The sequence below is a fragment of the Temnothorax nylanderi genome, unplaced genomic scaffold (genome assembly GCF_030848795.1).
Source record: "Temnothorax nylanderi isolate EJ_2023f unplaced genomic scaffold, tnyl_v1.0 TNYL_tig0091_pilon, whole genome shotgun sequence".
In the NCBI taxonomy this organism is placed as follows: domain Eukaryota; kingdom Metazoa; phylum Arthropoda; class Insecta; order Hymenoptera; family Formicidae; genus Temnothorax; species Temnothorax nylanderi.
The window spans coordinates 497131-511798 of record NW_027249153.1 but is presented as its reverse complement, the minus strand read 5'-3'; the positions used below and the strand labels follow the sequence as shown (position 1 = coordinate 511798).

The 14668-nt window shown below is 44.0% G+C and overlaps 1 protein-coding gene across 1 annotated transcript in view; it reads right to left on the bottom strand.

Moving 5' to 3' along the window:
• LOC139775042 (protein trachealess-like) overlaps window positions 1–14668 on the bottom strand; it is a 79674-nt gene that overhangs the window by 39422 nt on the left and 25584 nt on the right. Inside the window, exon 4 of the mRNA XM_071710708.1 lies at window positions 12160–12189. Within this exon, the coding sequence (XP_071566809.1) occupies window positions 12160–12189 (30 nt within the window). The remainder of the gene's footprint in view (window positions 1–12159; window positions 12190–14668) is intronic.

Below are 14668 nucleotides of genomic sequence, written 5' to 3'. Positions count from 1 at the left end.
AGTGAATGTATATTTACAGCGAAAAGACGAGCACGAGTGTTTTGCATTTCGCAGTTAAAATTATTATATACATTACTTTCATACATATAGTTTTAAAGAGAAATCTAATAAAGAAACCGGATCGAGCGACCGAAAAAAAGCATAAGTTGGTAATTCAGATATATCGCTCGCGCGCGCTAAGATCCGTAAAACGGGAGCGAAGGCTCGAATTACGAGGAAGAAAGTTTTTATAGTATTTTTATGTCGTATACACGGAGTCATGGGGGCATCTTAGTCCACATAAAAGAAAACGCACGCACCCCCCCCCCCTTCCCCTGGTTTCGTCCTATATTCTGCAACTTAACGAATTAAAGCGTCGTGTGCCGCGTTACTTTCCCCAGGTACAATATAAATCGTCATGAATTTTTGATACAATGATATCCTTTGTATAGGCATTGCAGAATTATATTGCCGAATGATTTTCCGACGTCAGACTAAAAGTTCACTCAGTTCACGACGCTCTCGATCGACGTTCAGTGAACGTCACGCGTTTTGTACTTTGGTAATTATGACACGATTCTAGGCGCGGCGGGGGCGGGGATCATTTGGGTTCCGAAATGGGATCCGAAGAGGTTGGCACGAGGGAAGAGGGCTGGTACGCGGTACCCCGATGCGCGCGGTACGAGACCTCCGGGGCCGTAGTTTTAGGGGCGAGCCGGTCGCTTATTGCTCCCCGAGTGGCCGCAAAACGAAGTTTGATCAAATTCTACTGCGCCGGCATAAAACTGACCGGCCGGCCGGGTTATGGACTCGATAAATGATTCATCCACATCTTGGAGATACGACACGCGAGATACGTACACACGGATGCACCGATCTCTCTTCGAAGTACGCTCGTCCGCACTCCGAATAACGCGCGCCAGCGAAGAGGATGGGAGAGAAAAGCGACCCTCGTAAGCGACACCGTAGCGGCTCCTTTACGACCGTATACGTCTTAAGTTAAGTCGGAGAGAGCTCCGACCGAAAATAATACGCGAGTACGAACGATTGTAACGCGATGGAGTGGCGCATTGCGCGCGCAGTCCTTGCATAACGTATATTTGTCTGTTTCTTTTTATTCTGAAATCGCGCTTCTAAATTGAACCGAGCCACGAGTGTATCGCAGGGCGGTTGGAGGCGGTCCAGACGGCGACCTTCCCGAGAGAGATGTACGATATTCTTTTCAATAAAGCCAAACATCCATCAGACTTTGATGCGCGACTGGCTCGGGGCCCGTCCATTGCTCGCGGACAATCTTGCAGAAACAATTCCGCAAGATGTACCGAATGCGACAACCTCCGGCCATCGGGATCCCGGGATTACCGAGCTGACCATCTCCTTTGCATAATGACGCCTCGACCCTACCCCCTCGGCCCTACCGAGCCACGCTCGTCCGCTCACCCTACGCCCGAAAACGCGCATCCCCGGCCACACGCACACGCCACCACCCACGACCACTGACATTTCAAGAAGTGCAATAACAATAATATCTATATATGATGGCTGGCCAGAAGCTCACATCGATATTTTCCGCGCTGCACGTGAATTTCATACATAAGAATGCCCGCTCAACCGCCGCGCCGGATCAACATTCAATTGTATCGAAATTACGGGCGAGTTTTACTTTCCTCACCGCTAAATCCTAAAGACTGAATTTCATGCGTGCTTCGAAATATCTTTAGCGAGCTTTGACTCTCGAAGCTCTATTCCGGGCAAAATTTCGCCAATGCGTTAGTTATGACAAAATCGTAAAGCTATTATAAAAGCAAATAAAAATCTAAACCGAATAATTCAATAATATGCCTCTATCGACGTCCCGTCAGCTTTTCTCGGATAGCCAAAATGTAAATGATGAATTATACTCGGTTAGTTGACGTTCTCGGAAATTATAGGCGGCGCGGCAACTTTGCGCCGACCTGTTATTCTTTCCCTAATTTAAATGTCAAAGAAAATTGTTTGATTATTTGCTATGCAAATGAAATTGTTTAAGATGAAACTGACTTAAACCGATGCGGTGGGATCGGGGTTTAACGGGAAGGAAGCTCGGATAATTCGGACGGCGATAATTGGATCAAGAAGTCGGATCGAGGAGCGATCCTCCTTCGGTATTCCGCGGGGGACCGACTCCGTTTTAATTATGCTCCTCGAATTTAGATCGCGAGCCCTCGATAATGGTATACGATCCACAAGCGCGATGCGCAACATGCTTGCCTGTAATTGTTTAACTTTTTGCTTTTTTATGCAGTTTGTTTAAAAAGAGGTCTGTGTATGTAATTAGAGAATGAAAAAAGAGCCTTTTACGTACATTTTATCAAACGTGAAATTCGAAATTTTAGAGAAATAATTTTAAAATCTTAAACTCCTAAAAATATTAAATTTATCGTATCGAATATATCGATAAATAATAATAGCAAGGATCGCTGTCGATCGTTTACGTTCTTGTTCGTCATCGAGACTCCGTTTATATCGCGAAGAAGAGCTTCTCGAGGGTACAAGCGACAGTCACCCTTTCGACCGCTTTCTCGACTACCGCCCATTTCTCTCACTCGAGAGCACTCGGCGCAATCTGCTGCGCGGAATTTGCATACATAAGCTATTAAGCAGCTCTTTTCATTTCCTCCCGTTTATGACAGTTTAGTTAGAATAATGCTTTACAAGATTGCCCCGCGAACAACGTTTCTCATAATGACATTTCTCTGCCTGATTAATACTCGCCCGACCCGCTCGTCAACGTGTCATTCAATAGTCTTGTGTTCTTGTGTCGAAATAGGCACTATACGCTTATGTGTGTGTGTGCTTTACAGTCAAAATTATTTCCCCAAAATTTTTCGAATCTCATATTTGACAAAACGTATAAATCAGGCTCCTTAGCCGACAAGAAGACCGACAGGATCGCAGCAATACAAGAGATACTCGAATTCGCGTTTAAGTCTGATACGATATTTACTGATATTTTCAATAATTCAGTGACGTAACACTGTATTATGTAATTTATGGTCCATTGCTTATGAATAACTGTTCCGCCCGTAGCGCATATGTATTCCACGGCCCTAAGTAAGATTTATATTACTGTCGCTTGTGCGCCGCCGGCGCTTCTCCTTTTTTCGCGAAGAAAAAAAACGAAGAACGATAACTTTATATAACGCACTATCACAAATTTTTTATTTTATTTCAATTTTCAGAAGTACGTTCGTCGATTTTATTGCGAACCGATTGGCGAGTATTAAAAGCGACAGCGTAATTAATATTATAGATGCCTCGCGAATTAATGTCCTATATCAATTATAATTAATTAAACGATTAATCGTGTAATCTGGTAGCGTAGCATTATGGAGATACGGAATCGGTCGATCGGCACAAACGAGAGAAGCGTGGGTATTAGTCTTAGCGGGACGGTCTCTATGCCATTACGAATTAAAGAACCTTCTCCTTTTTATTGCAGCATTTTTAATTACCGTGAAACGGCCGGAAATTTTTTTTCCTCCCTACGCGACTACCGATCGTCCCACGTGCAGCCATCGGCCGGTTCGTTCCCTTTACGAGCTGCGAGAAAACGCAGGGTGCTAATTAAACGAAACGTTTGGAATGCCTGGGCGCATTGGATCGGATAAAAGGGGATGTTTTCGCTCGAGTACCTTTCTATTCTTTTATCAAAATCGCATTCTTTTATCCGGGAAAAACCTATTCGAAAAGACGAGACAAGATATTGTATGTTACATACCTTTTAAGTTTAAATGCAGAGCAATGTGTGTCTGCAATAGAAGCGTTTCCAACAACGCGTCTTTTTCCGCGTTTAAATATGTAATTTAAGCGGCGCGCGAGACCGTCTCTATTTCTCTTTCTTGTTGCACCATTCAAAAGTTTGAGAAAGTATTTCCATATATTTGCAATTCTATACGTGCATTTTTATAGTAGTCGGTCAAGACCTAAGAGAGCATTCTTGCTATCGTACTGACTATAACTATAGATAGATAATAAGCGGTTGGCTTTATTATCGGATGATGGCACTTATGTGTTTCTCGTTATATTTAATATATTACAGGCTAAAAAAATAGTATCAAAAAGTCGTTTTCTCTCGGTATTTTCTCTGGACTCTGGGTCAATAACGCGAAAAAAAGAATTTAAGCCAAGATTCAAGATATACGTAATTACGGCATGATATGCATAAGAGCAATGACAAACTGCCGAGCTCGTCGGCAATACTCACAGAACAATAAAAGTATAAGTTAAATCTGTTAAGAACAGATATAACGTCGTTGTTACATAGTCTCGAGCTGCTCAGGGAATGCCTTCCAATTAAAACGACGTAATATATGCATCGAGTTTGTGTCTTGTGGCAAAAGGCGCGGGAGAAGTTGTAAGGAGACGATGGCCGAGGGTTTGATTCAGGATGAGACGTCAAATGTTACTGCTTCGAAGGGTGGAGACAAAATTCTCGGTGTCAATTCTCAGAGCAATCTGCCGATGCAGATTAGGATGCTCCCGGTCTTAGTTTGATCCCGTATAAGATCCGCTTCCTCCCTCGCACGTCGAGATTAATTGGGGTGAATTGTCCTGCCGCGCCTATTAATGTTACGAGTTTAATCCAGAAGTAAAAATCTTGCGACGGGTTGATACCTATCTCGGTTTCCTGCAGTCTTTATTTCCCTCCACATGATTATTCGAAACAGTTTTATAATAAACTTTTATACAGAGTGCTTTACGACTACAGTACAATACTTTATATCGAATCTCGGAGATTAATTAGAATCGAAAATCATAAGAAAATGTCACAATCTCGAGTTATTAAACAGCTTTCGAGTTATTAAATCAGAATACTATCGCGTAAGTTTGCGTTTTCGCTACAACTATACATACGCACTTATCTGTCATTCGTTATCATAGCTGAAACGATATCGATTTTTACTGCTCATGAATTTGCCCTTTGATTTCTCAAGTATTAAATACGCACACAATCAGTTGAGATTACAAGTTCGCAAATTTAATTCATATCAATAAATATGAATGGATAGGCTATGAAGGATTAGAGTAAACTGATGGATATTATAAAAATAGATGTAATCAATAATCACACACTGTTTTTATAAAATAAATTATTTGAAATACACTAGATAATCGTGAAATATTTTCTTTTATTTTCGCACATGACACACGCGTATTGAAAAATCCGAGTTGTCTCTTTGTATTATTCTGTATACTATTTAATCTCCCCCTGGAAAGATGTAAGGAGGCCAAATGCAAACCTTGAATTTTATTTAAATGAAAATTGAAAAGGGGAAGACAAAGTTAAATACATTTAATTTATATATTAATAAAGTCACATTTAACTTATATATTAGTAAATTTTTGCCGTCGTGTTCTGAATAGACATTTAATTTTTTTTACGTTTAAACGTACGCGAACAAATTTACAACAAAATCGACGACAAATATCAGGCTTAAATATTAATTAATTAATTCAAACTAATTAATCTAGCCCATCCATTTCAGGCAATAAATCTAGGAGATATTACATATTTTCTATACTATATTCTCAATATATATAATTTTGTAAACATATAAAATTATATATATTTTACGCACATCTCTATCTATAATCTCTCATAGATACATTCCACTAATTAAAATAAAGTATAATTTATCACTCACCAGTACACGATGCGCAACAGCGGAGTTGTGTAAACTACGTAGATCTGCAAAATACATATATTTATCGAAATTGAAGCAGCATCCAAAATAATCAATTTTTCAAAAAATAATTGTTGGCGCATCGAACAGATACGAACAATTAAGTCGGCAAATAACAAATATAACAATAATACACTGCTCACCTCATGGTTGCTCCGCTGTCGCCAGATGCTTCCCAAGCCCCCTCCTCCTCTCAGCTTCCATCGTTGCTCAACACTCTCACACAACACTCGCGAAAACTAACGGCTAATTACAATCGCGCGCGTACTATTCGTTGAAAGAATCGCGTAGCACTTTCAACGGCACTCCCGACGTTAACCGTATGCGAAATACAGAAGATCCTGCTAATAACGATCGAATCGCTCGACACATCATGGCTTCCCGTTACGCGAATTTACTCGATCCGGCGACTCGCGGTCACTTACGCGCTCTCAATTACAAATGCGTTACAGCTCCGATATTCAAATCGACGAAAGACGCAAAGCCCGACATTCGTATCTAACAATAATAAGAAGCATCGTTGACGACGGTCGCGAGAACCGATTATCTTGCCGTAAATCTCACAGCGAAGCGGGAAGTTTCAACTTCCGTGTCCGTCGCTGACGTCGTTATTGCCACGACGTGAACGTCTTCACGAACGAGCCGCGTGAAGTATGCTCCGAGCTCCGAGAGATAATCTGCATCCCGAATCCCGAGACGCTCGCGAGCGACAAATTGTACCGAGGCCGCGAGGTAATGAAATAGAGCGAATCGATGATCGTAGAGGATCGCGGAATATAATCGATCGCGCCTCACGTACCGTCTCCTAGTATACTTGTCCGCTATCGCATCCGGAAGGACAGTAAACATATTTGAAAATAAACGTACGCCGATATTCCGGTATTTTCGTCTCGAATAATTCCGACGAGCAGGTTCTATCCTACACTTTGCGCCCAATTCCGCGGATTCGTTGGCACTGAAGCTACCTGGGTCCTGGGGCTCGATTCTTGAATTTATTTGCAAGAGGAACGTATGCGAAAATTTTACTCTTAAGCCCGGTCTACATAGGCCGCAGGCCGCAGTTCGCAAAACGCAAGACACACGCACAGTCTACATGTCAATCTAACCTCTTTGTGTATAGATAGAAGGTTAGATTGACATGTAGACTGTAGACTGTGCGTGTGCTTGCGTTTTACGAACTGCGGCCTATGTAGACCGGGCTTTACAGAAAGGTTGCACGTTGATTGGTCAAAAGCCATGCGATAGCCAATCGACTTGCAAACTTGTCTGTAAGAGCAAAATTTGCGCATACGTTGCCCTTGCGAATGAAACAATCGCAAATCGCATTCAAGAATCGAGCCCCTGAAGTTGAGGATGCATTACTCTGCGATGCGATCCGCGAGTCCGCGAGCAACGACATCAGAACGGGCGTCGGGCCGCGGGCGCCGCGGTAACATGAGCAGTGGGAATAGAGAGGGGTAGGCTTTATATACGCATACCCGGCATACCGAACTAACCGACCGCGGCGACTGCGCACCGTGTGTAGTCACCTTACCCCCACTCTGTCCCCACTACTCATATTTACCGCGGCGCCTGTGGCCCGTTCTGACGTCGTTACTCCCGCGCCCCGCGCCCCGCGCCCCGCGCCCCGTGCCCCGTGCTCCCGCTCCCGTATCGCATATATCGTGGACTGCGGAGTAAATACACATCGCCGGATCCGATTGTTTAGCTTGCGAATGTTCATTTAATTCGTGTGCTTCGCGGATATACGGGTTGATATACGGATGCCGAGGTATGTCGCATTCGATAATAGTGATTTAATTTCTATTACATTCTTTCGGACGATTGATTTCGCTTTTCTCAACCGTCAACTAGATTCGCGTCTCGCTCGCGTCGTGTCACGCGATTTCAGAATCAAGTGGCCGTCGTCCGTCGTTTTCGGAACACGGATAAAGAATACGAGTGGACCCTGAATCGCGTGACGCCGCGACGTGTTTAATTAGCGACAGTATCTATTAACGATTTAACCTCATATTTAATCGTGTTTGACGATTTGGCGATCGTGGAGGATAGATAAATCGTTCATAAATCGATGATTTAATATTTAATTGCATGTAGTTAATCAAAATGGCGTAATCGCATTCTCGCGACAGTTGCTCCTGGCGAGTGAAGTTGGCCGTGCGATTTACGGAATTTCTCTCCGCCACCTTCGCTTCACTTGTCGCGTCTACCTGCGCGCGGGATGGCGGGAAGTCACGGCGCGGCGTCATGCGGGTGTCAAGCGGATCGTATAGTTTCGTTCGATCGCGTAGTTTCTCCGACCGCGACGTAATTCTTCCGTCGCCGTGTAATTAAGTATACGCGCCGCGTCGTCGTGAGATTAATACCGGGAGTGCCGTGCTTTCAGTGTCGCGCGGTCATAAGTGACGATATCGTCGATTTTCGGCATTTTCGCTCGTGAATGTCGTCGCGTCGTGAGTGAGTGCGACAATGGACCAACGGAGGAGGATCGAGGAGAGGAGGAGGCGGCCTGGGAGGCATCGGGCAACGGCGGAGCGACCGTGAGGTGAGTAGTTGTTATTCCTTTATTGTCCTTATTGTCCATTATTTTGCTGTCCTGTCAGTCCTGTGGCGGATGGCAGATTCCGTCACTCGAACTCCTTTTGAGGTTCCACTCCGGCGCAATTTCGCAATTTCGCAATTTCGGAGTTCGATCTCCGGCATATGCGATAAGATATGTATTTCGCATCGGGTCTTGAATTTTTCACCGATTAATATCATTTCCGAATTGAGGGCGTGAAGTCAACGCGCGAGTCGCCGTATAATTCGTGTAATGAGAAGCCACGATGCGTCGACCATTATTAGAAGTATCTCGCATATTTCGTGGGATTGCAGGCCATGTACGGTTGTCTGGAGTGCCGTTCAGATTGTCGCGCGATTTTCGCGATTAGTACGCGATTGATCGTAATTAAACGCGTATTCGCGAATATCGCGTTGTGCAAAGAAGCTGAGTGAGAGGAGGGCTCGGGAGGCATCGGGTGATGGCGGAGCAAGCCACGGGTAAATTTAATTCATTATCTATAAATTACTTATTGGTTGCATAGTCAGTCTCGTTTGTTTCCGTTTATTTGGATGATTGACTAATAACAATTAGATAAATAGATTTCCTTGTGAGATTTTATAAAAATTTAAAAAGAGAGAGAAAACTTTTTGTAAACTATATCATTATTTTGTTTAATAATTTTATAAGATATATGTGAATGAAGAAAAAGAATTTGACGTGCGGAATAATTTTTTTCTAGCCCTCGGGAAGTCGCGATTGATTGGACAGATGCGTGGAAAACTTTCTTAAAACATAGAAAAACGTAAGATACGTTAACTGAATAAATTGATTTGCCGTTGCCGTTTTAAGAATATTTCATACAAATTGTGTAAACGAGTCAGAGTCGAAGCGTTTTTATTTCGCTTTGTACGTTCTTAATCAGAAATTAACTAGAGTGTGATTTTATGAACTCGCATGCTTATCTCAAATACATGCGATCTTCCGATTTTAGCATCGCGACCTCCGCAGGGTTAATATTAATATTAATTGTTTTGGGCGCTGCTATAATTTCGGTTTTGTATTTTACAGATCGACGTAGTGACGACAATACGATCCGCTGTTGCACATCATATCGGTGAGTCTGAAATTATTTTGAATTAAGGTAAAGGATCTGTGAATATAATACAGATAAATGTAATATCTCGTAGATCCATTGCCTTGAAATGAATGGGCTAAGGTAGATTAGCGCAAATTTAAGCAAATTAGTGCAAATATTAATGCGAATCACGATCATATAGCATATTCCAAGTAAATTATTTGATAAAAACATGCTAAAGATTATTGCAATTATACGCTATAATAATTAATAATTATATTTATTTTTATAATGTGTCAATTCTAGCTTAATCTTTCATGGCCTATTTATTCATATTTAATGATAATTTTATTGATCGATATTTGTGAACTTGTAATAAGTATTAGATTATTGCTATAATACTTGAGAAACCAAAAGATGAGAAATAATCTCAACAATAAAAATCGATATCGTCTCAACTGTAAGAATCGATAACAAATAAGAAATCGTTACAAGTGTAAATGTAATTATCTGAATCCGTAAACTTTACGCAATATTATTTAATTATGTATAATTTCGATTATACTTTTATATTAGGGTCGCAATTAACATTTTATTAAAAATATTATATATGATAATCGAGGCGCATCTTATATCTGAAAAAATCAAATTTAAATGCACAGATCAGATATGTTCGCATTACATAAACCTCTTTCAATCTTTTGAAAATAATAAATAGGGAACCGTGTACGTGCGTATAGGAAAAGTTTTTTCCTGCGTGCGAAAATGTCGCTATAAATGCCGTGCAAATGTATATCTATGAAAATGAGGTACAAACTTGGGAGGTCGATATCTGTCGAGTTCACTGCGACATACTGCCCCATCTCTAACATCAAATTGGTCTACGTCCCTATATGCTCTATAATAGCGATCGTGTATGTGCCCGCGTTTTTTCTTTGTCAATCGTTTCGGCGATTCTTTCATAAGTATTCTCGAAGGAGGCTGTCACAAAGCACCTTCATGCTTGTAACATCAAACGAATTTTTCGATAGAGAGAGAGAGCAATCGTTTTCACTACTTATTTGTTACAAAAATCATGAAAATTATATTCGGCTGCGAAATGCAACGAACCCATCGGCAAGTAGCGGCTATTTGGCACGGGGTTCGGGGTGGTGGGGGGGGGGGGGAGAAGACGAAAGAAGAAGGGGAGGATGGAGCTTTTGTGGGGTGCGAGCCGTTATGGTCAGGATTACCGCGCCAGAACTTGGGGTGTTCACTCCCTTTGACCGACGCACTTAGAACAACAATAACTCACTAATCCAAGCGGGCCCTGCACCCGGGCGCCGATGAAAAATGTAAAAATCCGGAAAACCACTGCTCCGTGACAGTTCAATACATTTTAAATGCGTTCCGGCGCATTTGTGGGATACGATAAGCATGCCGCGGGATCCGGAGCCACGCGAACGCCCCAATATGTCGGTTATTTATCGTCAGATTTATGGAATAAATGAGTAGGAGAGAGCCCGCACTCGTCGCGGCAATCCTCAAATATATGCTTTTTCGTTTTTATTATTAACGTTTCGCGCGGATACGTTGGGTACGCGCTCTGATGGAATCGCAAATTTTCGGAGAAGCCGGGCGAACGTCGCGACGCTTGCGGCGAATGAATCAGGACGCGAAACGTAAATTATGTATCGTCGAGATCGCTGATGAGACGGGAAAATAATACATAAATTATTCAGAGACGAATAATACGCGCTACGGGAAATACGCAATGAGCCGGACGAGGAAAATGTTCCAACGAGATAGATCGATGCGCCCGAACGTTGATGAGAGAGGAGGGAAAAAAAGGGTAGGAGGGTTGGTGGAATGCCTTTATACGCCGCATCTCTATGGGATTCTTTCACGACACGCCGATTTAAAACGCCTTTTAAGACGGTCGTATATAGGGCTCTGGTGGAATTGTGCCGAGCTGAATCGAGCATTGAACTCTATATCGCTCGTACCCTCCTTGACGCTCCATAAGTTGCATTCCTACTTTCTGTCGTAATAAGGAAGCTCGGCCGCGTGCCAATAAAACGCGATCGGCTGTAATCGCGATTCACGCGATGATTAAAAGAGCAATATGTAAAGCTAAACGTGCGGAAAGAAAAGGTACAAAGTTTCGGACGCGACGAGTCCCTTTCGAGCCTCGAAGGCGCGAACGATCGTCGGCCCGCCTTCCTAGCCGCGATAAACGTCCCGGAGTTTAAAGCCTCTCGCGATCCACATAAGGCGCGAGAACGAGCGGCTCGGCAATCATACGTAAAACAAAAGCACGGCCGGGCCGTGCATTATAATACAACGAGCGCCAAAGCGCATTCGACAGCCCCGAAAACTGCTGCTTTGCAATTCGGCGCGCGCTCCACTCATATAGTTTTTACATAATCGCGTTTCGTCACCGAACACACGACGTTCAGTCGATAGTTTGCCCGCCGCGCGAAAAGTCGTTATTATAGGGCGCATACGCGATAATAACACGTATGTATTATGTATAACTGTGAGAGAATCGTCGCGCGACTGCGTTGCGCTCGCAATCAGATGACGCTTATATATTTTGCGGTAACGTTTCGCTTTTAAATAACCGTTCGGCCTTTTGAGAACTCGGTGCATACATGTGTGTGGAAGAATGCATCATTGCTAATAAGCGTTAGACCATTCGTCGTTATAGGATACCTTAAAAGGCCGCGCCTTTTTTCGGCACAGGTCCAAAGTCCGAACGGATCTAGCAGACTTTCACGCAGGGGTTTAAAAGAAAAGTACCATGAACGTATAGGGGAAAACAAAGCGGCATGCATTTTGAGTGAAGTTGAGCGTACCTTTCGAAAGCGTAGTGTCTCTCCTCAAATCTGTAACACATAAACAAGCTTCGTCACTATACCGTGGTATCGTATACAACTACGCGAAGGAGAGGTCATTGGTTCCGAACTCGTTTCATAAACTAGTTTCGACAAGCTCATCGGGCGAGAAGGGGGACGAGACGAAGGCAGGACCGCGAAGATTATTTCAGAGACGGTAGACGGGTAGTTTGGCGCACGTAGGTAGTTATACCTATAAGTAGACATAATCATCACCATTGTAGATAGGTAGACGGGCGAGGGCTAATTTCCAGACCCCCGTATTATGGTCCCCGAATCAACTTTTCTATAGTATAATAAGCTATTTTATATGACGCGCGCTCTCGCAATTATATTGAGATTAGATAAGACATCGGCCGCGCTCAGTTTACGAGGCGAATTCAAAACGCGTACGAGACGTTAGGTAGGTAAACTCGAACGTTTTACTCTTCTCTCGAGAAAGTAAGTACCCGTAGATATTATTTCGATAGCGGAGCAACAGCGGCGGCGGGCGGCGGGCGGCGGGACAGGCGCTTTCTTGCGAGCGCGCGAAACGAAATTCCGGAATAAATAAAGCATCATTCGGAGTGTATTCACAATGCTATTTACTCCTAAGCGGAGGTTTCTTCCGACATTACGATCGAGAAGTCAGCGTCGCGGCCGTTTTTCCGATCCTGTTCGACGAAGCGACCGACGCGGACCGGAATGCGAAGCCGTGCGATAAAAAGCGAATCAAATATCTACCGTTGGACCGAACCACTCGACTAATGAAAATACCTATTGTTACTCCCTTGGTTTTATATCGAGAAACTTTTCGTCCGCAACATTTAGACTCCGCGCGCGCGCGGTATTTCGTTGCAAGAAAAGGCGTTACTTGAATTCGACGTCGCGGGCAATCGTCAAAATAACTGTATGGGACACGGTATGCGTGGCGAACGTAATTATAAATGAATTACGTTCGTATAGATCACCGTATGGAAATTTTAAGAGCAATATCGAGATTTGCACGCGCAAAATCACGGCAGCGCGAGATCCGTTTCTCCGTCGCGACGCGCGACGGCGCGGCGTTGAGTCAAATGTCGTTCGATTTCGATGACTCAAGTTTCCGCCCAAGTGAATCGGGCAGTGATAGGACGGGTGGCGAGGACGAAGACGTGAAAAACAATCGAGATCGGCGTTCAAAATCCGCGACGGCAGAGATGCGGCACGGCGCGGCGTGGCGCGCGTTGCAGTTCCTGATTCGCATTTAAGTTAGCCTCACGTTCCGCCGGGGCACGTGATCCAGCTGCTCGAGAGGAATCCCACGTATCCGTGACGTCGCTACGTCTCCACCGCGAACAGGCCGCATGCGAATACGCGCGGGTGCGCGCGCGAGACTTCTGTCTAGCCGCGCGCTGACTTATTAGGGATTCTGCACGCGGGCCGTGTGCAGAAATTCGACGTCGCGGCACAGGCGCCACGTGTACTCGCCGGACGCACGTTCTTCTAATTTGCGATACGTCTTCGGACTGCTTAAAACTCGACCAACCTGTTTCCGTACCGATGCCGGTCGATCGTATCCCTCGACATCCTCGTCCGCCAAACCGGAAGAGTCGAGAAAAAGAGAGAGAGAGAGAGAGAGGCTGCGTGCATCTTTTCGTTTACGTTCCTAACTATAACGTCGCGTGCGCGTGTGCGTAATATTTTATTTACGGATAAAAATGCATCTCTTTCGAGTCGAAATACGTACATCGTATGTGCGTGCAGTTTCCTGAGAGGGAAAGGGAGGAGAATAACTTTTTGACCGTTAAATCCGCAAAACATAATAGGTCTTCAGCAACTTTCTAACGTACGACGTAATAATTCACGATGATAGATATATCTTATCCAAAATATTCGCGTAATCCTTTCTTTGTATCGACCGATAGGGAGAGAGGGATATTTTGCAAGAAGCAGGCACCCTGTGGCTATACTTATGACTCCCGAGTGTATCTCTTCTCTAAATCTTCCTTCCTACGCACATTCATAAGAGATACCACGCGCGTTTTTCATATTCTTCAAATAAATAACCGAAATCTAACGAATCCCCACTTTTTCCGCGCGAGAGAAATACACGTGTACGACTCAATCGCCAATACATTTCGAACTCAGTATCGTTAGTATCGTACAATTGATGCAACGAGCATAAAAGCATTTGTGCTTTAATGCGAGTGAAATTAGAGTATGCGTAGAAAATATAAATAGCACGGCATAACTTTCACTCATCGAGATCGAGTTAATAGCGTCTTGTCCGCGGCGGTGCGACGGCGAAACAAGAGCGACAAATTCCGGTAACGCTGCATCGGCTGTAACTAGCGGAGGCAAAAGCGTAGAAACGCGCATTGTCCAGCGCGTTTCGTAAGACGGGAGGAAACCGTGCGACAATGCTCTCTCTCTCTCCGGAGGTCTCTCGGGAGGATTCTCGGGAGGGAGAGAAACCAAACGGGGCAACGAGCTAGGTAAGAAAAGCGAG